At 34.1% G+C, this 25,311-nt stretch overlaps 1 protein-coding gene across 5 annotated transcripts in view; it reads left to right on the top strand.

Annotated features, from left to right (window-relative positions):
* The window catches only part of PIGN (phosphatidylinositol glycan anchor biosynthesis class N), a 106,487-nt gene that overhangs the window by 49,791 nt on the left and 31,385 nt on the right, over positions 1 to 25,311 (top strand). For all 5 annotated transcript variants that reach the window (XM_041739783.1, XM_041739782.1, XM_041739779.1 and 2 more), the window contains 7 exons: positions 537 to 719; positions 6,475 to 6,614; positions 9,188 to 9,287; positions 9,392 to 9,484; positions 10,438 to 10,529; positions 13,386 to 13,494; positions 16,137 to 16,245. In XM_041739783.1, coding sequence (XP_041595717.1) covers positions 537 to 719; positions 6,475 to 6,614; positions 9,188 to 9,287; positions 9,392 to 9,484; positions 10,438 to 10,529; positions 13,386 to 13,494; positions 16,137 to 16,245 — 826 coding nt within the window. The remainder of the gene's footprint in view (positions 1 to 536; positions 720 to 6,474; positions 6,615 to 9,187; positions 9,288 to 9,391; positions 9,485 to 10,437; positions 10,530 to 13,385; positions 13,495 to 16,136; positions 16,246 to 25,311) is intronic.

Raw genomic sequence — 25,311 nt, 5'->3', positions numbered from 1 at the left:
TTTTCTTTTTGTTAAGTGGTCCTAATTTTGAAGAAGGAAAGAATTCTATTTTCAGTTTCTCAAATTGCCTAAGCAAAATACCATGCATTTCTAATGCTTATTTTTTGTTATAGTTTTAAAACAGTAAGCTATTGCTTTTCTGTTTTAATGATGCTTTATAACTGATGTGGGTAATCTGGTATGAGAAAATTAAAAATGATACAAATGTGGGTATCTCTGCTATTTGAGACCAATATTAGTGAGACTTCAGTTCTTTCTTTCATAGGTCTTCTATTGATATATCCACGGAATGAATCATTTTCAATCACTACACATATTGTAGTTTACATTTAAAATGCCCTTCCTCATCAAGATTCAAAATTCATTCTATTCAGGAATTTTTCCTATACTTTGCAAGAAGACCCTTGAGTAATTAAAATCTGTTCTTGATCCATCATTTATAGTTGTGCACTCTAATTTTAATAATTTTCCTGCCTTTAAAACTTAGGTTTTCTGATTCTTCCCATGTGACAAGTTACGTTTTCCTTTCTCCATAGGTCTCCCTTTGCAAGGAGCTGATTCAGCTTGCATTAAAAGGCTTGTCCTATTATCATACTTATGACAGGTTCTTCTTGGGCATCAATGTTGTTCTTGGTTTTGTGGGATGGACATCTTATGCTTCGTTGTTGATCATCAGGTCTCATTCCAGCTTTACTAGAGGTGTCAGTAAAGAAGTTAAGGTACGTTCAGAAAATATAATGAAGATTCAGATGGTGTAAAATCATTAGGACTCGGGAAAGAAATCGAATCAAATCAACTGTAATGAGTTTGTACAATGTGCAAATTGTAATAAGCTAACTCTTACCTTTCATTTGCTTTTGTTATATCAGGTCTTTTTTTCCTCAGTTATCTTTATTTCTTTGGTTGGGGAAAGGGTATATTAATAATGATGGTCCTACAATGTAAGAGGGCTATAAAGATAGCTGAATAATCTAAATTCTCCTATGGCATTAACTATTGATTTTCTATTCTTCTTAATAATTATTTAGCATGTTATAAGCATCCCATATCTTTCCAGTACAGGTGGTCAGAAAACTACTTCAAAGCAATATATTTAACTGTATCTGGTATTAAAAGTTTAGGAGCTAGGAAGCGATAAAATCACTTACTCAAAATGTCCCTTTCTGAATAATGTATGTGCTTTTCTGGAACTCTTCTTACCTTCTTTCAACTTTCTGAAATTCTTAATGCAGATTCTCAGAACTTTATCCTCATTTTAAGAATTAGTCTTCTAGTTTACTGTACTTTCAATGGGGGGGAGAAAGGCCAAAAAACCATATAATGGTACTTTATATAACTGAGTAAATATAAAAGTATATATGTGGTTTTGCCAAAGACACTTTACTCTTTTAAAATACATTACTAATTATCGTTTATTAGGGAGAATGTGCCACTTTCATTTCTTTTACTTCATTGTATTGATTATTGCCATGTCCAAATCCTCTACAAACGAATATATCTGGATGGTATATTATTCATAGTAACAGTCTGCAAACATTTCCAGTAGTAACTTTTTCTAATTTTATATTTTATTTTTCTGTAATGAGGGAAAGAAGAACAGTAATGTTGATTCCAATTTTTATAGCGCTTTAAATGCATTAAATAATTTTCCCCAAGTAATTTTCATTATTTGAATGTATGAAAAATTGATGAGAACAGGAATAATTTTTGACATGGTACCAAGAGAAACAGAACCAATAATGTTTTAGCAATGACATTCTGCCTAGGTGCTTGGAATTTATTTTGTCATTTTAATCTCATACCGATGCTAGAAGTAGGCATTATAATTTCATTTTATAAAAAAAAGGAAAACAAAGCTATTATGTTCAGTGATCTTATTTTGCAAAAGATCATTGAACTAGGATATGAAGGAATTGAGATTTGAATCCAGAACAATCTTGGGCAAAACACTGCCTTTTCATGTTTGTTTGTTTTTTTAAGATTTTATTTATGTATTCATGAGAGACACAGAGAGAGAGGCAGAGACACAGGCAGAGGGAGAAGCAGGCTCCATGCAGGGAGCCCGATGTGGGACTCGATCTCGGGTCTCCAGAATCACACCCTGGGCCACAGGCGGCGCTAAACCGCTGAGCCACCCAGGCTGCCCGCCTTTTCATGTTTATCTTAATGTTAAGGTTATTGAGAAAAGATCTGAAGTCTTTAGATTAATGAATCAACACAGTTTCAAAGCTCATAGTTCCCCTTTATTCCTTCATCTGATAATGCCATGAATATTTAATTGCGTGTACGGTGTAATGCTAGCTATTGCCTAGGCTATCCATAGAAAAATAAAATCCAGATTCTGCCTTCAAGGAGCCTGGAATTAAGAGCAAAGTAGGTAAGAGATGTACATATAACCACCTTATCCAATGTAGATTGCAATACTACACTACATTGCAAAAGACAGCTTTAACATTTAACAACTTTAATTTACATTGTTTGAATGTGATACAAAGACTATCATTTTAAATACAGGAGACCTCACTTTAGCGAGGGTGATGATAACAGGAAAAAGTAAGTCTTGGTGGAAATTTAACGGCTCTAGAGAGAGGATGAGAATTGAAGCAAATTGAAATAAACAGAGGCAGGGTTAGGAAAATGTATTATTATGATGGGATAACGAGTAATATTTATTGAGCCCCACTATCCCAGGACTATCCTGGATGCTTTACGTGTGTTATTCAATTAAGCTTAACGCTACCCTAAATTTGGTGGTTATGATTCTCCTAATACAGATGGGGAAATTTAGGCTCTGAGAGATATATGTATTTTCTTCAAGGACACACTGGTATGGAATAATAGAACTAATATTTTCTGATACTTAAATTCATGCTCTTTCTACACCATACTGCTTTCAAAATAAATAGTTCAATTTGGGGAGAATGTGGAAGGTTTGTTCAAGGGACTAATAAAAGTTTATACCACCAGTATAGATTAGGCTGAAATAATCGAAGGCTTCAAATGGTGGGCTATAGATTTTAAACATTATTTAATGAGGAATTGGTGCCTTCATTAGAGTTAAACCAGAGAAAAAGAACCAGAGGGATCTGTGTATTAGAAGAGTTAGTGTAAGGAATTAGCTTATGTGAGTGTGGGAGCTGTTAAGTCCTAAATCCACAGGTCAGGCCCTCAGGAGGGCAAACTGAAGTTTGCAGGCAGGAGCTGAGGCCACACTAATCAAGTGTACTTTCTTCTGTTAGGGAAGCTGCCATTGTGCTCTTAAAGCTTTTCAACTGATTGAAGCAGACCCATCCCAGTAACCTAGGATAATCTTCTTAAAGTCAGCTGATTATGGACTTTAATCTCATTTACAAGATACTTTCACAACAACACCTAGATCAGTGTTCAAGGAACTGGGGACTGTAGTCCAGCCAAATTGACACACAAAACCAACCATTACAGTTGAGGTTATTAAAATACTTTGAACCCTTTGCAAAAGGGTTCTGCTTGCAAAAAACATTCTGATTCTTCTTCAATCAGTTTATAACCTAGTGAAGTGACACAATCTAACAGTTCTGAAGGAAGAATAAAATGCCCATGGTCCAGAGGATAAACTAAAGAGAGGCATGGAGAGCAGCCCGGGTGGCTTACCGATTTAGCACTGCCTTCAGTCCAGGGCCTGATCCTGGAGACCTGGGATTGAGTCCCACATCAGGCTCCCTGCATGGAGCCTGCTTCTCCCTCTGCCTGTCTCTCTCTCTCTCTCTGTCTCTCATTAATAAAAAATCTTAAAAAAAAAAAAAAAAATAGAAGCGTGGAAAGCACTTAGGATGTAAGATGAACCACAGCAGTGTATGTAGTAGAATGCAATGCTTGCAGTTGGGGTGTAGGGAGGCTTCGCAGGGGAGGTAGTTGCCAAAGTGAAGTCTTTTTTTTTTTTTTTTTAAGACTTTATTTCTTTATTTGAGAGTAAGAGAGTACAAGCAGAGGGTGAGGGCAAAGAGAGAGGGAGAAGCCGACTCTGCTGAGGAGGGAGCCCAATGCAGGGCTCTATCCCAGGACACTGAGGTCAGGACCTGAGCTGAAGGCAGACATTTAACCAACTGAGCCACCCAGGCACCCCCAAAGTTAAGTCTTGAAGGGTGAATAGGATAACCCAATAAAAGAAAAGGAAGATGACACACAGAGCAGCATGTACCGGATGAGGAGAGAGGTAATGTGGCTTCTTATAAGAGCTGCAAGTTACTTTACAGCTAGAATACAGAGTGCCTGTAGGGGAAGGAACAGTGGATTCCCAACGAATATTGTCATCATTGCCAGATGAGGAAACAGAGCTTCAGATAAACTAAATGGATTAGTCTAATTGACAAGTAACTAGAAGGCCAAGATTGGAATTAAATTTACATCTGACTCCAAAATTTATATTCCTTCTACATGACAGGGTCACTCAAATTATACAGGTCGTTTCTAATTATCACCATTATAGGCAGTGAGTATCTTCTTTTTCTTTAAATTTAATTTTTGCTACAATTCCTCTTAATTGTATTCCGCATGTAACTTCAACATATTCTTCTCCTTTGCTTTTTCCAGTTCAGATGATGTTACTTGCTTTAGAACTAAATATCCTTATTTTGCCACATGCTTTTATTTATTTTCTTATTACCTAATAAAATCCCAAAATATTAACTCCTTAAACCAAGTGTCATAATTCCACCTTGACCTGTATGGTTTGAACTCCTTGAAGACCTAGTACAGAGCATAGCATAGAGTGTGCAACTTAATAAATGCTTGTTGGATGAAGGAGTGATCATAATGCACCAGCATGGCTTATTTTCTTCATCAGGTGATCAGGGCATCAACTTATGATAAAGTAGAGAATGTCCTCCACTCTTATTATTTAGAAGCCTTTTAATCTCCAATTCAGCTGAACTGAATTCTTTATTATTTCATTACCCACAAGTGGATATCATTGGTATCAATGTCTGCTTTCGGTAAAGGATTAGATTATTATACCATATTACACTGACTCTAGAAAATCCCTGTAATTGTTTTTAGATACTCTTTTAAACTTCTTTTGTTATTATTTTATTATTCTCAAAATGATGTGAAACCACCTCTTAAGATGAATACATGCCTCAGCCACCTTCAGCTTTAGAGACTCCCAACTATCCACATCTGTTTGAGATTTGCACCTTGCTATGGGATTTCCATTGCTATCTCGCACATCTCTATTCCCAGTGCTATTCACTTACAGGTTTCTGTATTGCCTCCTGGGACTAATGCAAAGAAGTAGGGAAGGAGAGAGTAAAAATGAAGGTAATAATAGCAGCCATTATGTATTAGGCATAATGACGTTCCAGGCATTTTGTTAAGATATCTTGATCTAATGTAAACTTTACCAGCCTAGATAAGTAGATATGGAATTATTATTCCCATTTTATAAATGGGATGAAATTAAGTCTCAGTACATTTTGTATTTTGCTCATGGTTGTATATAGTTGTACTTAGAGCAAGTGACTGAGCCAGAATTTGAATTCTAATCTGTGTAGTTCTAAATGCTTAATCACATTGCTGTGTTTCACCTTCCTTTTTACAACTATTTCCTAGTTTATCCTTGTTTCCTCCTTTCTGGTGACAATTTATGCCTGTAAGGAGGACTTATAAAGAGGAAACAAACTCTTGCTCTTTACCCTGCAATTCCTTTACTCCAGTACGTAATTCTTAATTCTCACCTTATTTAGTTTTGGCTAGCAAAGCAAGAGTCAAAACAAGAGACAGATGAACAAGAACACCTTATTACCCCTCCATTCCTGGTTTTTTCCTCCAGTACCATTCCTAGCAACTTTCCATAGGTGTGTTGTTTTCCCAATCACTAGAATGTCTGTCCCTGAAGCTTACTTCATTACTCATGGCCCAGAGCACTCATAGGCCTGTCCAGCCCATGGAGGCCATCACTCGTGTCTTACATTGAGAAACTCCTTTCTTGTTTGGCAGGTGGTTGGGAAGAGAAGATATGATGAATGAACACACTGTGGTTGGGCACTGGAGAGAGGAGCGTGGGCTGCATGTCAAGTTGGAGTTTGAATAGATAGAAGCATTGTTCCAAATGAAGATTAAGTCCCACAGTTTATTGTGTATTAAATGGGCTTTTGTGAGCTAGTCGGGGAGCTCAATCAACATTTATAAGATTGTTACTAAGGAGAAATATGTTCAGAGTTCCAAACAAGTTACTTGCAAACAAACTTGAGGAACATAGTTACTTTTAAATTGAGAATTGCCTAATTGCAACAATTCTGGGATATCCAACTTTTTCTTCTGTAATAATGCTTCTCCAATGACAGATTTTTTTTTAAATGCAGCTCTTCAATTAATCAGGTAGTTTTGTGGAACCACTGAAAGAAAGTAGTAATACGTCTCTTCACTTTATAATCTCTTTTAAAAACCTATCAATTAGCATGAATTTAGAAGTGTTTCAATGTTCTGTTTGATTTTCAGAAACCAAGCCACCTCCTGTCATGTAGTTTTATAGCTGTTGGTGTTTTAGTAGCATTTTTCCTGCTGATTCAGGACTGTCCCTGGACTTACTACATATATTGTTTGTTGCCAGTGCCAATATGGTATGCTGTGCTAAGAGAGTAAGTAACATGCCTTGATGTCTTATTTTGTACTTCACCAACAGTGAAATCTGTATTTAACGTGCATTAGATTTCTGTAGCATAAATCTTCAAAGATATTTATAATACCCTTCAATCTCTGAGCCCTCTCACTTCATTTACAATAGCATAATGTTGCATATGAACATCTTTTTTGTTTTGACTTTTCCTTTTGACTTCATCTTTATTGCCCTGAGTTAGTATTGACCTTGTTCCTTTCTTTGTGTATCCCTTATAAGAAAAATCTGGGCTACAAAAAGAATAATTAATATTGATGGTACTATATCAGGAGTAACTTATATTTTGAATTTGTCTCATCATCTAAGATTTCAGTGTATCTTCGTGTTTCACAAGGAAATGTACATGTTTTCTTTCCACACATTTTTACCCTTCCTTTCATAGTTATCCTGTAAACCTAAATAAATGGAACTTTGTAATTAAATCCAGGCCACCATAGAGAGTGGTGGATATTAGTCCCATGTGCTATAGTTCTTCCCTGAAGTGCCTCCTCACAAGCTGGAAGTAAAATGGATTCTTACCATTGTAGAAAACATCAGAGGTAGGGCTCTCAGGCAAGTTTTGAGCACTTTAAAAGAAAACCACTCAAATACTGGGCTAGTTCACGTTCACAGACGTGTTGCACATCTTGTTGCTATATTTGCAACAGTAATCTAGAATTTAAACTTAGTCTTGGGCATCCAAGCATCCTCTGAGCAAACCAGACCCCAAAAGCAGACCAGGGAAGGAGAGCCCAGACTTAAAGGGTATTTTCAGAGTTGTCCTGAAAATTTTCAGGGTTGGCCAGCATGTTTGTCATGACACAATGTGTATTTTTATTCTAATTTTTGTTAACTCCAACTTTGACCACATCTTCTATATGACCCATGTTAAAATATCAAAAATAAAAATTGATATTAAAATGTTTAAAATATTATCATTTAAAAGTATAAGTGAGGAATGCCTGGGTGGCTCAGTGGGTTAAGTTTCTGCCTTTGACTCAGGTCGTGATCCCAGGGTCCTGGGATCAAGCCCCGCATTCGTCTTCCTGCTCCCCATTTGTGCTTACTCGCGCACTCTCTCTCTGTCAAATAAATAAATAAAATCTTTAAAAAAGAAATAGGATAAGACAAAAAGAAACTAACAAAAGGACTTGGTATTGCTTCTCCATTTGAAAGGAATGGGATTGCTGGATATATGTTCTTAAATCAGATTTTTTTTCTAGTCTGGTTTAAAATTAATCTCTGGTTTAAAAATTTTTAGAATGAAGGTTTTATTCTTGCAGAAAATTCTATTCTACTACAGAACCTCTCTTGAATTATTAAATGTCCTATTTATGAAGATGACATCTATGTTTAAAATTTGAGAGGAAATGTGATTTTGAATGTATGTTGTGTTCTATCTTTTTGGTAGATTAAATAGAAAATAAAACATAAAAATTCACTTTTCTTCTAAAGTCTTATAAAATCTTCTGAATGATTTACAAAATCATCTCGTTTTCTTGTGCTAGTTCGCTGTTGAGAACAAAAGAAGCATTCTTCTTTGGACTGGTGTTATCTTTACTTTTCTACGTGGCCCCTAAATAGTTTTGATAATACTATGTGACCATTATTTTCAATCAGAAAAAGATAATAAACCAAATGATACTGACTTTTTTGTAATTACCTTCTTAATCACTACAAATGCTAAAATTTTTTCCAGTGATAAAATGTAAAAAGTACTCAAGTATGTAATACATTTTTAATGGTTATGGATTCACATTTAATCACAGTGAGTGTATAATTAGCAACGTCTTAAATTGGGTTTGGAAAAGGTTATTTAGTTCAGTGAAAAAGTGCAATTAAGATTTTCTTTACCTAAGGGGCAGCCTGGGTGACTCAGTGGTTTAGCACTGCCTTCAACCCGGGGCATGATCCTGGAGACCTGGGATCAAGTCCTGCTTCAGGCTCCCTGTGTGGAGCCTGCTTCTCCCTCTGTGTCTCTGCCTCTGTGTGTGTGTGTGTGTGTGTGTGTCTCATGAATAAATGAATGGAATCTTTAAATAAATGAATGAATAAATAAACAAACAAACAAATATAAATGGCCCAAATTAAAAAAAGATTTTCTTTACCTAGATTTGGAAAACCTATGTTTATTAAGACAGTGGAAATTTCGATATAAGATTAACCTTGCTGAATTTAAATTTTTTTCTAGTTTTTATCCATTTGGGTTCATTATATTTTATTTCTGATCATGTATCTGTAATTGGGTGTTCTCATGTTTAAACTAAGATCAACACTTATTTATCATTAATGTTTATTTTTAAAAACAAATTTTTGTGATCATTATCAAATTAATTCAGAAATTATGCTTTTTCCTAAAATACTTCTAGCTTTCAAAAAAAAAAGATTTAGGTAAGTGAAGCCATTGAAAGAAATTGGTTAGAGATTATATTAGGTTTTGAATAACTATGAATTGAAAAGTCCCTGATTTCTAGGGTTGTGCAGTTTTTATATTTTACCACATATGACCTAATTTTTTTTTGTTCAATATATAGTATAAATAATCTTGTTAAACAGGTTTCAAGTCATTCAGGACTTTGTCATATCACTGTTGACCTTTCCTCCAAGTCAGTTGGCTGGCTACCTGTTCATCTTTACCTTGGGAATTGAAGTATTAGTGAGTAATTTATCGCATTACAGAATTTTCAGATCTCTTTCATACATATGTAACTCCTTTTAAATGACCTCATTTTTCATTTCTTCTTTGGAATGCATTGCTAGGTTCTCAGTTTTTTCTACCGCTACATGCTCACAGCTGGACTTATTGCATTTGCCTGTTGGCCATTTATCACTCAGCTATGGACTCGAGCAAAGGTACAAGTACTTGTTTTGACATTGGACAGATTAGTAGCTACTTTGTTTTGATACGTATTTAACTCAGGGAATTGTTCATTTATAAAGAAAAGGGTAAGACGTATCCTTACATAAAGAGCCTTTTGACAGGAGGACTGAGGTTACCATTAAGTGATTCTCATACACTCTGATATCAAAATGAATTGGTCATGCCGTGATTGAAATACTCAGAGTCAGAACTGGTATGTCCCTCTGTAAATCACTTCCTAGATTCTGTTAGCCTCAACTAGCTAAGGAATGGTTGTCTAGAGCAATGCAGTGGCTTAGGAGGCTTTGCTCTGAACTCAAGTCAGAAAAGTCACCGTTCTCCTACTCCTGGGAATAGGAGAAACTTTGAAACATTGAAACTTTTTGATGTAGGTACCAGGAGGATAGAAATATCTTCTTTCCACCTTGTGAGAACTTACTAAATTCTCCAATTAATAGGGTTATTGATAATTTTTTGTCTTAATCTACTTGCAAAAGTATTTTTACTTCCCTCCTGAGCTCTATCACTTGATTATGACTGCAGGCCAGTTTTCTTATAGATATCATCAGCATATGGTATAACATAAATTGATTGAAGCCCTTGCTGTGAAATATGACCCAGGTTTAAATCCTGGCTATTTCATTTACTGGTCACAGACCTGGGAACACTTATACTTTAACATCTCTGAGTTCAGTTTCCTCATCGGAAATACTGTGAGTAATATAACCTACTTCATAAGGTTATTGTGAGAATTTAATCAGATAAGGCTCATCTTATACCTAACAGCGCCTACTATTTGACAAATCCGCCCCCAGGAGGAACTGTATTGCATTTTAAATAGTTCTAAAGCTTTGTGTGTAGTCTTCACAGCCATGAAGTCTGCAAAACACTAAAGCCAGTTTTCTTTACCATATTTGTCTAAAGATAACTTTTTTATTTATTTCAGAGCATCTCACTGAGTTGGATTTTCTTCTCTTTGCTCCTGGCAGTATTCCCGCTGATGCCTGTTGTAGGAAGAAAGCCAGATATCTTTCTAGTGTATGAACAATATTTTAACTTATTTGCTTTTGAATATAATTGTTTTTCTCAGTCAACACTATGAAATATAAACCTCATCTTGGTTATGAGTCTCAAAATAAACTAGTGAATAAACTAAAAGTTAAAATACTAATATCAAACCATTAGTCGTAATTTTGGCTCAGTCTCTGAGGAGCTTAAAGCTCCCTGGAGATACTTCTGGGCCTATCAAAAAAATAAAATTGAGCCAAACAGTGATAACTTAAAATGCAAAAGAAAAAAAAGTCTAGAAGCTTTTGTATATTGAGGAATCAGTAAAGGTTTCATATGAGAAAATTGTTCTGTTTGCCAAAAATGAAAATATCTAAAAGCCAGTGATGTAATCTTTGTCTTTGCCTTTGAACATGTTCACACTTTAAATGTCATAGAATAATGAAATTCTCTCCTAATCTGCATGTAATGATCTCTAGGGGAGGAGACTCTGTACCTTGACTTTATATCTAATTAAACTGTTAGAAAATTCTGTATACCTTACCTAATTCTCCATGTTGCTGTCACATTTATTTCTTCTCAGTGTATACCAAATCTGTAAAATAATTGATTACCTTTACTTTTGACCTATTTTTAAATTATTATCAAGAAGTCTAGCTGTGTGTGTGTGCACATGTGTGTGCATTTGTGTGCTCAGCAAGCTAAATGATCTCTATTTCATGTAACATTCCCTGTCATTTTCTAATCATGTAATCATCTTTGTTACTTTGTTTTGAACTCTGTATAAGCAATTTTTTTAGCATTTTAACCTAATCTTTAATTGATAAGGGTATATCTTTTTTACCTGGAGGAATATTAACTAAATTATATTTTTAAAGTATGTGTTAATTTTTGAGCATGTGTTATTTATCAGTGAACACATATTATCTCATTTCTGTGAAGTATAGAATAGTATAGAATAAGTCAGGAATTAGTCCAGAAAGTCAATTTATTAGCAAAAAAAAAAAAAAAAAACGAAAATAATTGTATGGAATTCTAAGACCATACTTCTAAGTCATAATTTATTAGTTTTACTAAGTAAAAACATTTTGTATCTGTCATAAACTATAATAGTATGTAAGAAGATTAATTCAAATATTTTCATTTATTTCTTGCTTCATATTTCTGTGTGAGCTCTCCTGTTGTCTTTATAAAACCCCTTTCCCTGCTTTGGTCAGTTTCTGCTTTTCTGTCCTGTTCAAGCAGTGTTGACATAGTTGAGCAGAATTTATATGGTAAAAGGAGAAGAGATTATATAAAGGGTCTCCATAGAAATTTGCCACTTGCATATTTTACTAAAGATGAATGCAAGAAGCAAACTTGCTAAAACAGGAGAAATCCTAATTTGTATTTTTTAAAATTATGTTTTTTCCCCCTCTCTGCTTCTTAATTTAAATTCCTCAGTGATTTAAGTTTGTGCTGGTGTTCTAGTGGTTATATTGCAACTTCTTTATTTTGACTTCTGGTTCATGGAGAAATTTCTGCTCTCCATTTGATCTCTCACATCACTTCCCTTCATTAGAAACTTAAGACAGATATGTGAAACATTTAAAGTTAAATTTAAAAAGAAAAAATTAAAATTAAAGAAAAAAGCAAAAATAACATAGCTATGATATTCTTCTTACTCAAATCTCTAAAATAAAAACATATTTGCCAATGAATTAAATTATTCAAAAGTTTAAAAATATATAAATTATTTTTTTAAAAAAGTAAAAGCAAAGAATCTTGATCATAGATCACTGTTTTCTTAAGCTTAAATGGTAATCCATGTTGAATGTAGAACTACTTTTTTCCCTTACAATTTTCAAAAAGAGTGTGAAAAGAATCCAAACAAGCAAAAACAAGCAAGTATTTTCCTAGGAATTCCTGCTTTCATTCATTTTTAGCCCTCCCTTTTGCTTTTTTATTTCTCTTTAGCTACCTCCTTTTCTTATACTTGTTAAATTGCCTGCTTCCAGATTCTGTCCTCAACTATTTCAATTGTCCTATGTTACTCAGATTTTTAGGAGGTGAGAAATACAGCTTTAACATTAGTATACCATTTCCTTGGTATCAGTTTTCTTCAACCTCAGGAACCATACTATACCTAGTTCTTGAAAAAAGTATAATTTGTTGGGGCACCCAGATGCCTCGGTATGTTAAGCATCTGATTCTTGATTTCAGCTCAGGTCATGAGGTTCATGCCTCAGGTTGTGAGATCGAGCTGGCTCACATCAGATTCCATGCTGGCATGAAGCCTGCTAAATATTCTCTCCCTCTGTCCCTCCACAATGCCCGCCTCTTCTTAAAAAAAAGGAAAATGTAGTTTGTTGTTTCCTTACTGTTCAAATGCCTCACCTACATGTTACCTTTGTGGCCTCTGTCCTACCCTTCCTTTAGCCAGGAGCAGCTGAGGAAAGCACCAAGATTAATGATAGAACCATTGTGTTATGCTAGCAATACTAGGGATTAGAAATGTTGATCCTTTTTGTATGAGTAAGTGTTCATAATCAGAAAATTTATGTTGTAGATACTGATGATGTGTTTAACTATTTTTTATATTGTTTTTCTGTAAATGTATCCAAGTCAGACTAAGGACTTGGTATGCATAAAATCTTTAAAAATCAAAGAAATAAGGTAAAAATATCTAAAAATTTGTAAGGAATTAAAAATAACCCCATCCCTACTGCATCTTCCTCCTGTGATTTTTATACCTATATACCTGTATATCTATTTTGCTCCCTCATCATGATAAAACCAAATGACTGATGAATCTACATTAGAGTAAAATATCTAACATTTTTATATGATGCGTGTTCAGTAAATATCTTAAGGAAATTTAAAATTGTGAATTGTGTTTTAAAACAGAATAGGAGCTGGCTCGCTGGTTCTTCTGCTGTCCCTGTGTGTTCTAACATCTCTCATAAAAAGAAAAGATCGTTTTATAAATGAAGAGCTGCTGTTACATCTGTTTCAGGTCAGTTGCAGATTTGTTTTTTTTTTTTTAATATTTTATTTAATTTTATTTATTTATTCATGAGAGACACAGAGAAAGAGGCAGAGACACAGACAGAGGGAGAAGCAGGCTCCATGCAGGGAGCCCGATGCGGAACTCGATCCCGGGACTCCAGGATCATGCCCTGGGCCAAAGGCAGGCGCTAAACCGCTGAGCCACCCAAGGATCCCCAAGATTTTATTTATTTGTTCATGAGAGACACAGAGAGAGGCAGAGACATACATAGGCAGAGGGAGAAGCAGGCTCCTTGCAGGGAGGCTGATGTGGAATTTTATCCCAGATCTCTGGGGTCATGCTCTGAGCCAAAGTCAGACGCTCAACTGCCGAGCCACCCAGGTGTCCCAAGTTAGTTACAGGTTTTCGACACCATATTACACTAATGATATACCAAATGGATCTTATGATTGTATTTAATGATATTGTTCTTAAGATGCCATCACGTTTACATTGCTCAATACCTGCCGGCTGAGAAGAAAGTTCTCTGTTTAAGATATTACATGGAAAAAAAAAGATAATTCATGGAAATATAGTCTCTAAGGGGTATGAAATAGCCAAAAAGTCAGCAGACAAGCCCAAAGATGCCAAGAGAGCAGAGATTAAGGAGATATAAGAGGCATCTGTATTCACCCAAAAGTTGAACTGAGATTTGGACTGGGATTCTTATTGTTCTCGTTTGCGTCAAGGGAAGGGTAATTTTCTAGTGAAAGCAGCCTCTGAGTATGTTTATATGAAGAATATAGCCAGTTTAAGACTTCAGATGATGTGCCAGGGAAGGTAGACTTCACCGTGGTTACTGGCTTTGGTGGTAAAAAGAACTTTGAACTTGCGGTTTCAAAATCGAATCAATTCGCATTTATACTGTGTACTCAATATGTGATTTCCATTAATATAGCTTCAGTCTGTTTTTAATCTGTAGCTATAATATCTGAGTTGTGTAAATTAGAGAGTATATAATGTTATATTCTATAAACGACAGCTGTTTTCTATATAAGCATGGAAACCACTTTTTTTTTTAACAATAAAAAATTTTAAAAACACTGACAAAAGAAAACTTATAGGTGTCTTCTCAAAAAATTTCCTCAGAACAAACCTGGGATAATAGAAAGTAATGCCAAGAACACTCTAAAATAAAAATATAGCCTCACTTAAAAGGTGTTAGTTTGTCCTTAAAGAACAACGGAGAACATATAAGAAGACAAGAAGTATTTTGTCAAATGTCTTATCAAGACATAGGCATGTATATTTCATTTTAAATGGTGTATCAACTGGCTTTACACTAAAGCCCAGAGGTAACATTGACAGAATTCACCTATAATTATGACTACTTTGGCAGAAATGAATGTTCCTGGATCCCACTCTACAGGAGCAAATATAATGTTAAAATTCTTAGAGTCCTTATTAGAAATATCCCTGAGTATAAGGTAAATCTGTTGCAAAATTTCCTTTTTACAATAACTTTATTAACTTAGATTAAATTGCTCTATTGTGTAGCATATTTTTGATGATTCCAAGATAAATATCTTTTATTTTTTTAAGATTTTATTTATTTATTCATGGGAGACAGAGAGAGAGGCAGAGACACAGGCAGAGGGAGAAGCAGGCTCCACGCAGGGAGCCCGATGTGGGACTCGATCCCGGGACTCCAGGACCACGCCCTGGGCTGCAGGCAGGTGCTAAACCACTGAGCCTTCCAGGGATCCCAATAAATATCTTTTAACATGTTAATGTCTCCGACATGAGAATATGTCTTACTGTTGAAAGGATCCTATGATTATGTCATAGCTTTGTCAACGGCATTTTTTCCCTAAATTCACTGATAATGTAAAATAAATTAAAAGTATCTTAAGGATTGGTGATGAGGTTGCTAATCTGATCTCTAGGAGATTTTACTTTGTTTACAGCCATAGCTATCTTTCTTAAAAATGGCAAATAATTCACTAGTTCAGGGGTTGGAAGATAATTTTTTAAGGAGCCAGATTATAAATATTTTAGGCTGTGGGTCCTGAGGAGTCTGTTGTAAATCCTCAGCTCTACCACTATAACACAGAGGGAGCTGTAGACGACACAAAAATGAATGAATGTAGACTATACATAAGTGACTATGTTTAAACAAAACAGTATTTCTAAGAATAGGCTACCAGCCTACAAGCCATAGTTTACCAGTTCTCCACAAGTTTATGTGTATTCCCTGAAGATTATTGAACTCCTAGTGTTTCCACTACCGTATGAACATTCAGGCTACAAACAGGTATTGAATCAATGGACATGACTGAGTGAGGGCCACAAGTGGAAGACACTAAACCACATTGCACCGTCTGCATTTCCATGAGTTAGGAAATCTTCAAAATTAATAATGAGTATTTCTAAATAGACATGGTGTGATCACATATACTAAACTACTCTCAAAAGTGTCAAGTGCCTTATTTTCTGCTTAGTGACAGAGTTCTATCTTGTAGCCTGGGCTGTGAGAGGATGAGCTGGTCTAATTTCAGTAGCTTTGGGGCTAGATTCCAGTTGTTCCAGCACTTTTCTAAGGATTCTTTTTATAATATAAGTCTCTCACCACCTTCTCTTCTACTGATGTGATTTGTATTTACTCTCAGATGCTGAGCATAGTGCTTTCCATGTATGTTGTGTACAGCACCCATCACAGTCTACTCAAGAAACAAGGACTGCCTTTTTTAAACCAGATCATTAGCTGGATAATATTAGGTAAGAGGGCAACCGAGCTAAATGAATTAATGTTATTATATCAAGTCCTATCTTAAAATTATCCATTTACATCTGTATTATTGTTACTGAAAGAAATAATTTCATTGAATGAAAATAATAATAACCAGCTATGATTTCTAACTCATGCTGGAATTTGACAAAGAAAATTAGAACTTCTATGACCATTCATGTGTTGATAAGAATTACTTGATACAATATTATTGGCCTGATAATAAGGCTATATATATATTCACATCTAATAAAATTCTAAGTGATTCCCGAAGAGAAGAGATCCTTATGCTCAAATTTCATGTCAATTCATAAATTCTCCATTCTTACACAGGGACTAGGAAACAGTTCATTTTTATCTTTATTTCCCTTGCTGAGAATAACATTGATTAGTTACCTCCCAACACATTTCACATTTTATAAAGCCAGTTAAATGTTTCAAAACACATTCCTCTATAGTACCTTTACTTAAGGACCCTGAAATGTTCATGTGAAAGAAACAGAAGTAACTTAAAGACCTAGGGTTTCACTTCCAACTGGAAGACAAGACAGGTGCAAACCTGAAGTCCAAGTTTTTCATTTAAAAAAAAAAAGACGTTTTGTGATGTCTATGAGTAATGTGACTTGCAATTTAACCTCTCTGGTTTGTTGTTTTTTTTAATGATTTTTGGATTGGAACTTTACCTTAAAAGTGATGAAGGCTGTTCTGCAGGCCTTCCCATTAAATTATCTTGATTTAATAAAGTTACTATTTATATTCATTTTGCATAAACAATATTGACAACTACTCCTTCATCCAAAAAAAAAAAAACCAATGTGTTCACTTTGTACTATGTTCTGGCGCTGTTCTGTTCCCTGAGAATAATAAAGATAGACAACATCCGTGCCCTTTTGAAGCATATATTCTACACGGAAGGGGTAGGTAATATTCTAGTAAGGTGACCATAAATAATGATCTCTCACATGACATATTAGTTTTTAAATCCCCAGAAAAAAACAAAAACTATGAATGGGGACTCTCGTATTAAAGGGAAGTCTTTCTGTCATAGTGCATAACTTCACAAATGCACAGTCATGTACAACACACACCAGCAGATAAATAATATATGGCAAATAGGAGGTCCGATATAATTAGTAGCAATGCAGCTCTTGCTCATTCCTGTACAGTGCAGCCTCGCTCACCTCCTTAGTTTTCTTACCTACCTAGGGGTAAACTACAGTCAAGAAGAGAAGCAAAGAAAACACAACTTGTGCACATTTCATTATATCTCATTTCTAAACGTCTAAAACTTATAAAAAGGTTTTTAAAAAGAGAACATTTATCAGAATTACAGAAAGCCATCCTTTACTTCATGTGTTTGTCCCTTATCTGTGTTTATGAATATATATGTACACTTAAAATTTTTAGATGCCATATTCAGTATTTATTTATTCTGCTTTCCTTATGTTAATTTTTCAGTCGACCTAGCAATGTTCATGGCATTGTTTTCTTTCTTTGTCTTTTATGACATTGATATTTTTGAAGAATATAACCAACCACAACCCCCACCCCACAATGGATTGTTACTCAATTTGGATTTGTCTGATATTTCCTTATAATTAAATTGAGGTTAGGCATTATTGGCCAGAATACTGCATAAGTGATGCTGTGCCCTTCCTAAGGTCACATTTGGAGGTGCATGATCTCTATCTGTCTCTCATTTCTCATTGTTGATGTTAATTTGTATCACCCTATCAAGGTGTTACCCATTTTTTTTCACCATAAATTTACTGTTTTCCCCCCTTCCCTTGCTATTAATAAGCTGTCAGTGAGGAGACACTCTAAGACCAGCAAATATCCTCATCAAAATTTCTCCCTAGATGTAACATCCATTCATAAGTCTTTCCTGATCCAATATTTGTCATGACGGCCACAAAATGATTCCCATTGCATTTACCAGAGGTTCTCTGCATTCTTTTCTGAGAATCTTCCCTTCTTTCCTATACATTCATTCATTGACTTAGCTATTTATTATTTTTGTGGACTCAGGAGCACTTATTTTTTTTTTAAATTTATAACTCATTACTGTTCATACTTTGGGGCTTAAATTGTCCCAGACTTGGCTAGAGAGAGAGCCCCTTCAAGCTAGCTTCTAAATACCCATCCACCCCCATAATTTTTTTGATCACTTTATTTTCTGGCATTGAGAAAATGTTTACCTTATAAAGTTTACCTTATATCCACACTGTCCCAGCTCTGGAATCAGTTATTTCTCTGAGGAGCCGTAGTTCTTTTTATTGGGTGAATGGTGCCATATGTACTCATCACTACTGGGGTATCTGCTTCTTTGCTCTTCAATAGACAGAGCTAGGAAATATGTACTCTTATATACATATAACTTCTCTTATATATAGATACATATACACACATATGTTAACACATACATGCACATAAATATGCATATACACATATTTCAGAGATCATAAGTTCATGCTGATACCTATATTTCTATGTATTCTTTCTTGCCTTCCCCCATTTCATATTTATATGCTCTTCCCATGATGATAACTAACCCTGGCTTCCAGCAACATCAATATGTGTACTCATTTGTTTAGTCCTCTAGCACATCTAAAGCAATTTCAGGAGTGTTTCACCCATGCCATCACAATAAACAAACTTAATATTATTCAAGATTTGTTTGTAATTCTCACTCTGCCCCCTCACTTCACCTTGCCCAAGACTAAAGGTTTATGGTTAAATATTGTGTTCATATTTATTTAGATTTGCCTTCCTGCCTCCCTCCCTTCCTCCATTTTGTTTACGGTGATTATGATATTCATTTGAAACACAACTAGGTTTGTTTCAGTTTGCTGTTTTGGTTTTTCTTTCTTTCCTATTCTTTTTTATTTAATTTTTTGAATATGTACAATATTCACATTCTTCCAAACATAGAAACTATACAAAAAGGTATACTCAAAGAAGTGCTGTATGTAGTACTTTCACCCCATTCTCATGTATCTCCAGTCCTTAATGGGCTATAAACGTCATTGCTTTCTAGTTACCTTTTATGTGTTTCTCTGATATAAGTATGTTTTCCTATTTTTCCTCCTTTCTTACATAGAAGCGGAAGCATTTTATATATCCTCTTTTGTACTTTGCATCTTTCACGCAATACCTCTTGGTAATCACTTCATATCAATTCATAGAGCTCTTCTTTATTCTTTTTTTACAGCTATTTAGTTTTCCAATGTGTGTGTATTCCATTGTTTATATAACCAGTCTCCTATGCTTTCATGTTTAGGTAGGTAATGATTTTTTTAAATTTTTTTTTAATTACAAATAATCCTGCAACAAATAACGTTGAGCGTATGCATAGTTCATACTGTTAGGTATATTTTCAGAATAAATTCCTAGAAGTTATATTATTGATGCAAAGGGTAAAAAAAAAAAAAAAAAAAAAAAAAACAAAGGGTAAATGTGCATGTAGTACTTTTAAATATTGCTAAATTCCCCTCCAGAGATGCACCATTTTTCATTTCTGCCAACAATATAGGAAGAGTGCCTATTTCTCCATAGGCTCACCAAAGTCTTTTAAATTTATGCCAGTCAATAAGTTTATGCCAGTGACAATCAATTATGTTCAAGCTTTGGGATTTATGCCATTTTAAATTTAAGAAATGGTATCTTTTTGTTTTTAATTTGTATTTTTCTTATTATGAGTGAAGTCAAACATCGTTTCACATGCTTAAGGGACATTTTTATATCTCTAATGGGAAGGACCTATTCATCTGTTTTCCCTAGTTTTTTATAAAATTTTTGGTTCTTTGCTTTTATCTTTAAAAGCTGTTTATGGGCAGCCCAGGTGGCTCAGTGGTTTAGTGCTGCCTTCGGTCCAGCGCATGATCCTGGAAACCGGGGATCGAGTCCCACATCGGGTTCCCTGCATGGAGCCTGCTTCTCCTTCTGCCTGTGTCTCTGCCTTTCTCTCTCTCTCTCTCTCTCTCTGTCTCATGAATAAACAAAATCTTTTTTAAAAAAATTAAAAATAAAAGCTCTTTATAAATTAGGGATATTAGTCCTTTACCTATGATATATGTAACAGAATTTTTTCCCAATTTGTCACATGTCTTTTCACTATGCTTATGATGTCTTTTTGCCCTGCAAATGATTTCTAATTTTGTATACTCAGACTTTTAATGCATCTGAATTTTTGGTCACAGAAAGCTGTTCCTGGTACCTACGTTATAGAGGAGTTCAGTCATATTTTCTTCTAGTACTTGTATACTTTTACCTTTTACATTTCAATCTTTGATTTAGTTAGAGTTAATTATTCTAAATGTATGGTATAAAGAAAGGATTTAATTTTATTTTTTACAAATGACTATCCATTGTCATTAATAAAGACTTTATTTGCCCCAGTGATTTAACACTTTTATCATACATTAGATACACTGGCCTATTTCTAGACTTTATATTCTATTCCAATTATATGCCTATTCATGTGCCAGTCGCATAATGTTTTAGTTACAGAGACTTCATAGTATATTACAATAAAGTATGAACTTTAGGATCAACTGCTCTAACTACAAAAAAAAAAAAGGCCACTGGAATTTTTAAGGAGATCATATTAAATATGTAAATAAACTTAGGGAAAACTTATATTTTAATCATAAGTAATGTTGAGGCATTCTAACCAAGAACAAAGGATGTCTTTCCACTTGATCCAGTCTACTTTTATGCCTCTAAGAGTAGTCTTTATAGTTTTCTTCATACAGGCTTTAAATATTTCTTATCAAGTATATTCCCAAATACCTTATCTTCTTTGTTGCAATTGTAAATGGGCCTTTCTCACTCATTGTGTCTTCTATTTTTTTTTTTTTTAAAGTATAAGTTGCTCTTGATTTTTACATATTGGTTTTATATTCTATTTCCTTACTGGATTCTTTCATTTCTTGAGTTAGGTTTTTCATCAACTCTCTAAAATTTTTGAAGTATACTATCATGCCATTTACAAATATAGGTGTATATTTTCCCCCTTTTCCCTCCTTGACTTTTTTTTTTTTTTTTTTTTTTTTGTCCCTTGACCTTAGTGGGAATACCTCTGGAGTTGGCTTTAGGATTTAGGTACATATATTTGTTGGCTTTAGGATTAAGGTACATATATTTGTCATGTTAAAGAAAGTACATGCATTCCTGTTTTATTTAGAGTTCTTATTACGAATGCATGGATGTTGAATTTTGTCAAAGGCTTTTTTCATTATCTATGGGAGTAATGTGATTTTTTTTCTTAGACCTATGAATATGGCCTATTAATAATATCAGTAGAGTTTTGAGTATTGAACCATCCTTGCATTCCTGATATAAACCCCAAGACACATTTTTATCATAATATATTATATTCTTAATGTGTGTTGGGGTCCATTTGATAGTATTTTTCCATCAGTATTCATAATGATATTGGTCTTTAATTTTTTTCATTCTATATTTATCAGATTCAGGTATCAATATTATGCTTCTTCATTAAAAAAATAAATTTCTCTTTGATTTCTATACTCTAAAATAATAGATAGTCCTGGGCCCTATCTGTTCTGTAAAGTTTTAGAAGAATTACCCTTTGAAACTATACAAACCTAATTCTTTGCTAGGTAGTTCCCTGATAACTTCCTATATTTCTTCTATGAAATTGGCCTGTTTAAGTTTTTATCTTTGCTGGGGTTAGTTTGGGAAGCTATATTTGCCTAAGTAGTTATACATTTCTTCTAGATTTTCAAACTTGTTTGCATAGAGAGATGCAAAGTAGTCTCTTAATGATTTAAAAAATTCCGTCTGTGTCATTAGACCTTTCCCTCATCATTTATTTTATTTGCACTTTTCCCCTTTTCTGTGATTAACTTAATGGTTTGTCCTTTTTTGTTGATTTTCTCAAAGAATCTAGATTTTGATTTATTAATTTGATTTACTGTATTTCTATTCACTAACTCATTAGTTTTTGTTTTATTTTTACTTTCTAGTTTCATTGCATTTTGCCAGAGATTGTTTGCCCTACTTCCACTTTATGGAACCTACTGCTACTTTCTATGTGCTCTAGTGTATATGATTAGTTTTTGTAAACATTCCATATGTACTTGAGAAGAAAGTATGGTCTCTGTTATGAGACTGTACTGTTCAGTATATATCCAGAATATCTATTTTGTTGATTATATGGTTTTGTATTCTTATATTCTATAAGTTGTTTTTTGTCAACTTATCCTAGTAAGAAGGGTGTGTTACAGTTTTCTTAGTATATTTCTACCTATTACTTTTTGTATCTCCTATAAATTTTGTATTATGTAGGTAGTTGATGTGCTCTTTGTAGCAGAATTTATAACTATTACATCATCATTGTGGAATGTGGCTTTAATGTCATATGCCGTCCCTTTTGTCTTGTTTATTGCTTTATAGCCTAAAGTGTACTTTATCTGGTATATGGTATCAGGGTTGCAATTCTGAATTTCTTACTATTAACATTTGCCTAGTCCATTCCTTTATTTTTAGTTTTTTGAATCACTGTGTTTTAAGTCTGTCTCTTTTATTCAGAATAGAACTGGGTTTTGCTGTGTGTGTCAATTTGAACCATTTTATTTAAGTGAAAATATTCATGTTTAAGCTTGGTATCTCTCTATTTTGTCATATTTTCTTATGATATAGTTATGTGCATATTGTATTATATAATTCCTGTGCTATATACTTTTCCAAATTTGGAACGTCCTATATCATTTTATTTATTGTCCTTATTGATTTTGTCATTGCTTTGGGAAGGTGAGATTCAGTCTGCTGCTTTTTCTCCAAATACATAAACATTCCTGTGGCATATGTTTTCTTTTTATTCATTTATTTTTCAAAAGAATATTTTAGTTTTTAATTATTAACATATAACTGGCACAAAGCACTGTATAAGGTCTGGGTATACAATGCTTTGGTTTGATGCATTTATATATTGTAGCATGATTAACAGTGCAGTGTTAGCTAACACTTCTATCGTATCACACAATTATCTCTCTTTTGTGGTGAAAACAGTTAAGATCTATCTCTTTATAACTTTGAAGTTTATAATGTATTATTGACTATAATTTCTATGCTCTGTCTTAGGCCTCTAGACTTATTTATCTACTGGTGATAAGTTTCTACCTTTAAGCATCTTCCCAATTCCACCACCCTCAGCTCCTCATAAGAATGTGGTCTTTTTAGATTTCACATATAGGTGATGTCATACAATATTTGTCTCTCTCTGCCTGGCTTATCTTACTAAGTATAATGACCCTTGTCACATGTCTTGGCTTATTTCCATGTCTTGGCTTATTGTGCATAATGCTACAGTAAACATGAGCATGTAGGTATCTCTTCAAGATCTTATTTTTAGTTCTTTTGGATAAATACCCAGAAATGGGATCATTGGATAATATAGTAGTTCTATTTTTAATTTTTTGAGGAATCTCCATACTATATCCATAGTGACTGCATCATTTTACATTTCCTCCAACAGTGCACAAGGCTTGCAGTTCTTATACATCCTTGTCCACTCTGGTTATTTTCTATTTTTGTTTCTTTTATAATGGCCATTCTACCAGATGTGAGGTGATATCTCATTGTGGTTTTTATTTGCATTTCTGTGATGATTAGTGATTACTAGTGATTCTGTGATCTTTTCATGCACCTGTTGGCCATTTGGATGTTTTCTTTGGAGTAATATCTATCTAGTTCCTCTGTCCATTTTTTAATTGAATTGCATTTTTTGTTAATGAGTTATATGAGTTCTTTATCTATTTTGGATATTAACCCCTTATCTGATATATGGTTTGCAAATATTTTGTCTTCTTCCACAGGTTGCCTTGTCATTTTATTGCTTGTTTCTTTTGACATGCAAAATTTTTCATTTCATATAGTCCCACTTGTTCATTTTTGCTTTTGTTCCTTGTGTTTTGGGTATCATATCAAAAAAAATTGCTGAGATCAGTGTTATTCTTAATATTATCCTAATATTTTCACCAAAGAGTTTTATGCTTGACTTTTTAACCCATTTTGAATTAATTGTTGTGAATGGTGTAAGATTTTTCTGCATGTGGTTATCTAGTTCTCCCAACACCATTTGTTGAAGAGACTATCCTTTCCCCACTGAGTGTTACTGGCTCCCTTGCCAAATATTAGTTGACTGTGTATATGAGGGTTTACTTCTGGGCTAAGCATATATTTTAGATAAGACATTTCATCCTTGAGACTCAGAGAGATAGGTACTACTAGAGGATGCCTACCAAATGCTGTAAGGTGTGAAATAGTTGACTCAGAGGTAGATCAGCAGTATCTCCAGAAATCTCTTCCAGGCACTGATTTACCATAGTCTAGTTCCAATGAGCACTTTTTGCTAATGTGCTGTGATCTCCAAATGGATTAAATGTTATAAAACTTGTTCTAACATATGTCATTCAGAACGGGGACTCTTATTTCTCCCTCTATCACCTCATCAATTTTTTAGACAAAAGTAAAACAAGGATAGAAAATAGAGTTTTACAGAAGATGTCTCATTTGGGCTGGCTTTTATAATAAATTTTAATGTGTCACTTTTTTCTGTTAAAATATGTATCTGCTGATAACAGTACTGGACTATCACACCTGAAAAAGAGAAGGTATTTGTCAAAGGGACTATCAATATAACATTCAGATTCTTACATCTTGCAGTAACTTTGTTTTGAATGAGATTGTCTTTAAATTTAACTTATTAGTAGATTTTGATTAGTAATAATAACAGCAGCTAACATTTACTAAGCACCTACTGTATCCCTCACACTATGTTCAAGGGGCATTTTACAGGTAAAGTTGTATTTAAACCTCACAACAACTTATTTATGTTTTCTACTTGACAGCTAGGAATACTACTTAGATGAGTTCATAAACTTGCCCTGTAGTTAAATAGTTAATAAATGAATCAGCCAGAGTTTCATCCCAAGTCATCTGTCTCCATACTCAAGAGCATTTAATTCCATACGTGTTTCCTGCCTAACTAGGGTGATGGGGAACTTAGGCATTTTTCCTTCCTAATATAG

This window comes from Vulpes lagopus, chromosome 24, assembly GCF_018345385.1.
Source record: "Vulpes lagopus strain Blue_001 chromosome 24, ASM1834538v1, whole genome shotgun sequence".
Taxonomy (NCBI): domain Eukaryota; kingdom Metazoa; phylum Chordata; class Mammalia; order Carnivora; family Canidae; genus Vulpes; species Vulpes lagopus.
This window is presented reverse-complemented; position numbering and strand designations above follow the sequence as displayed.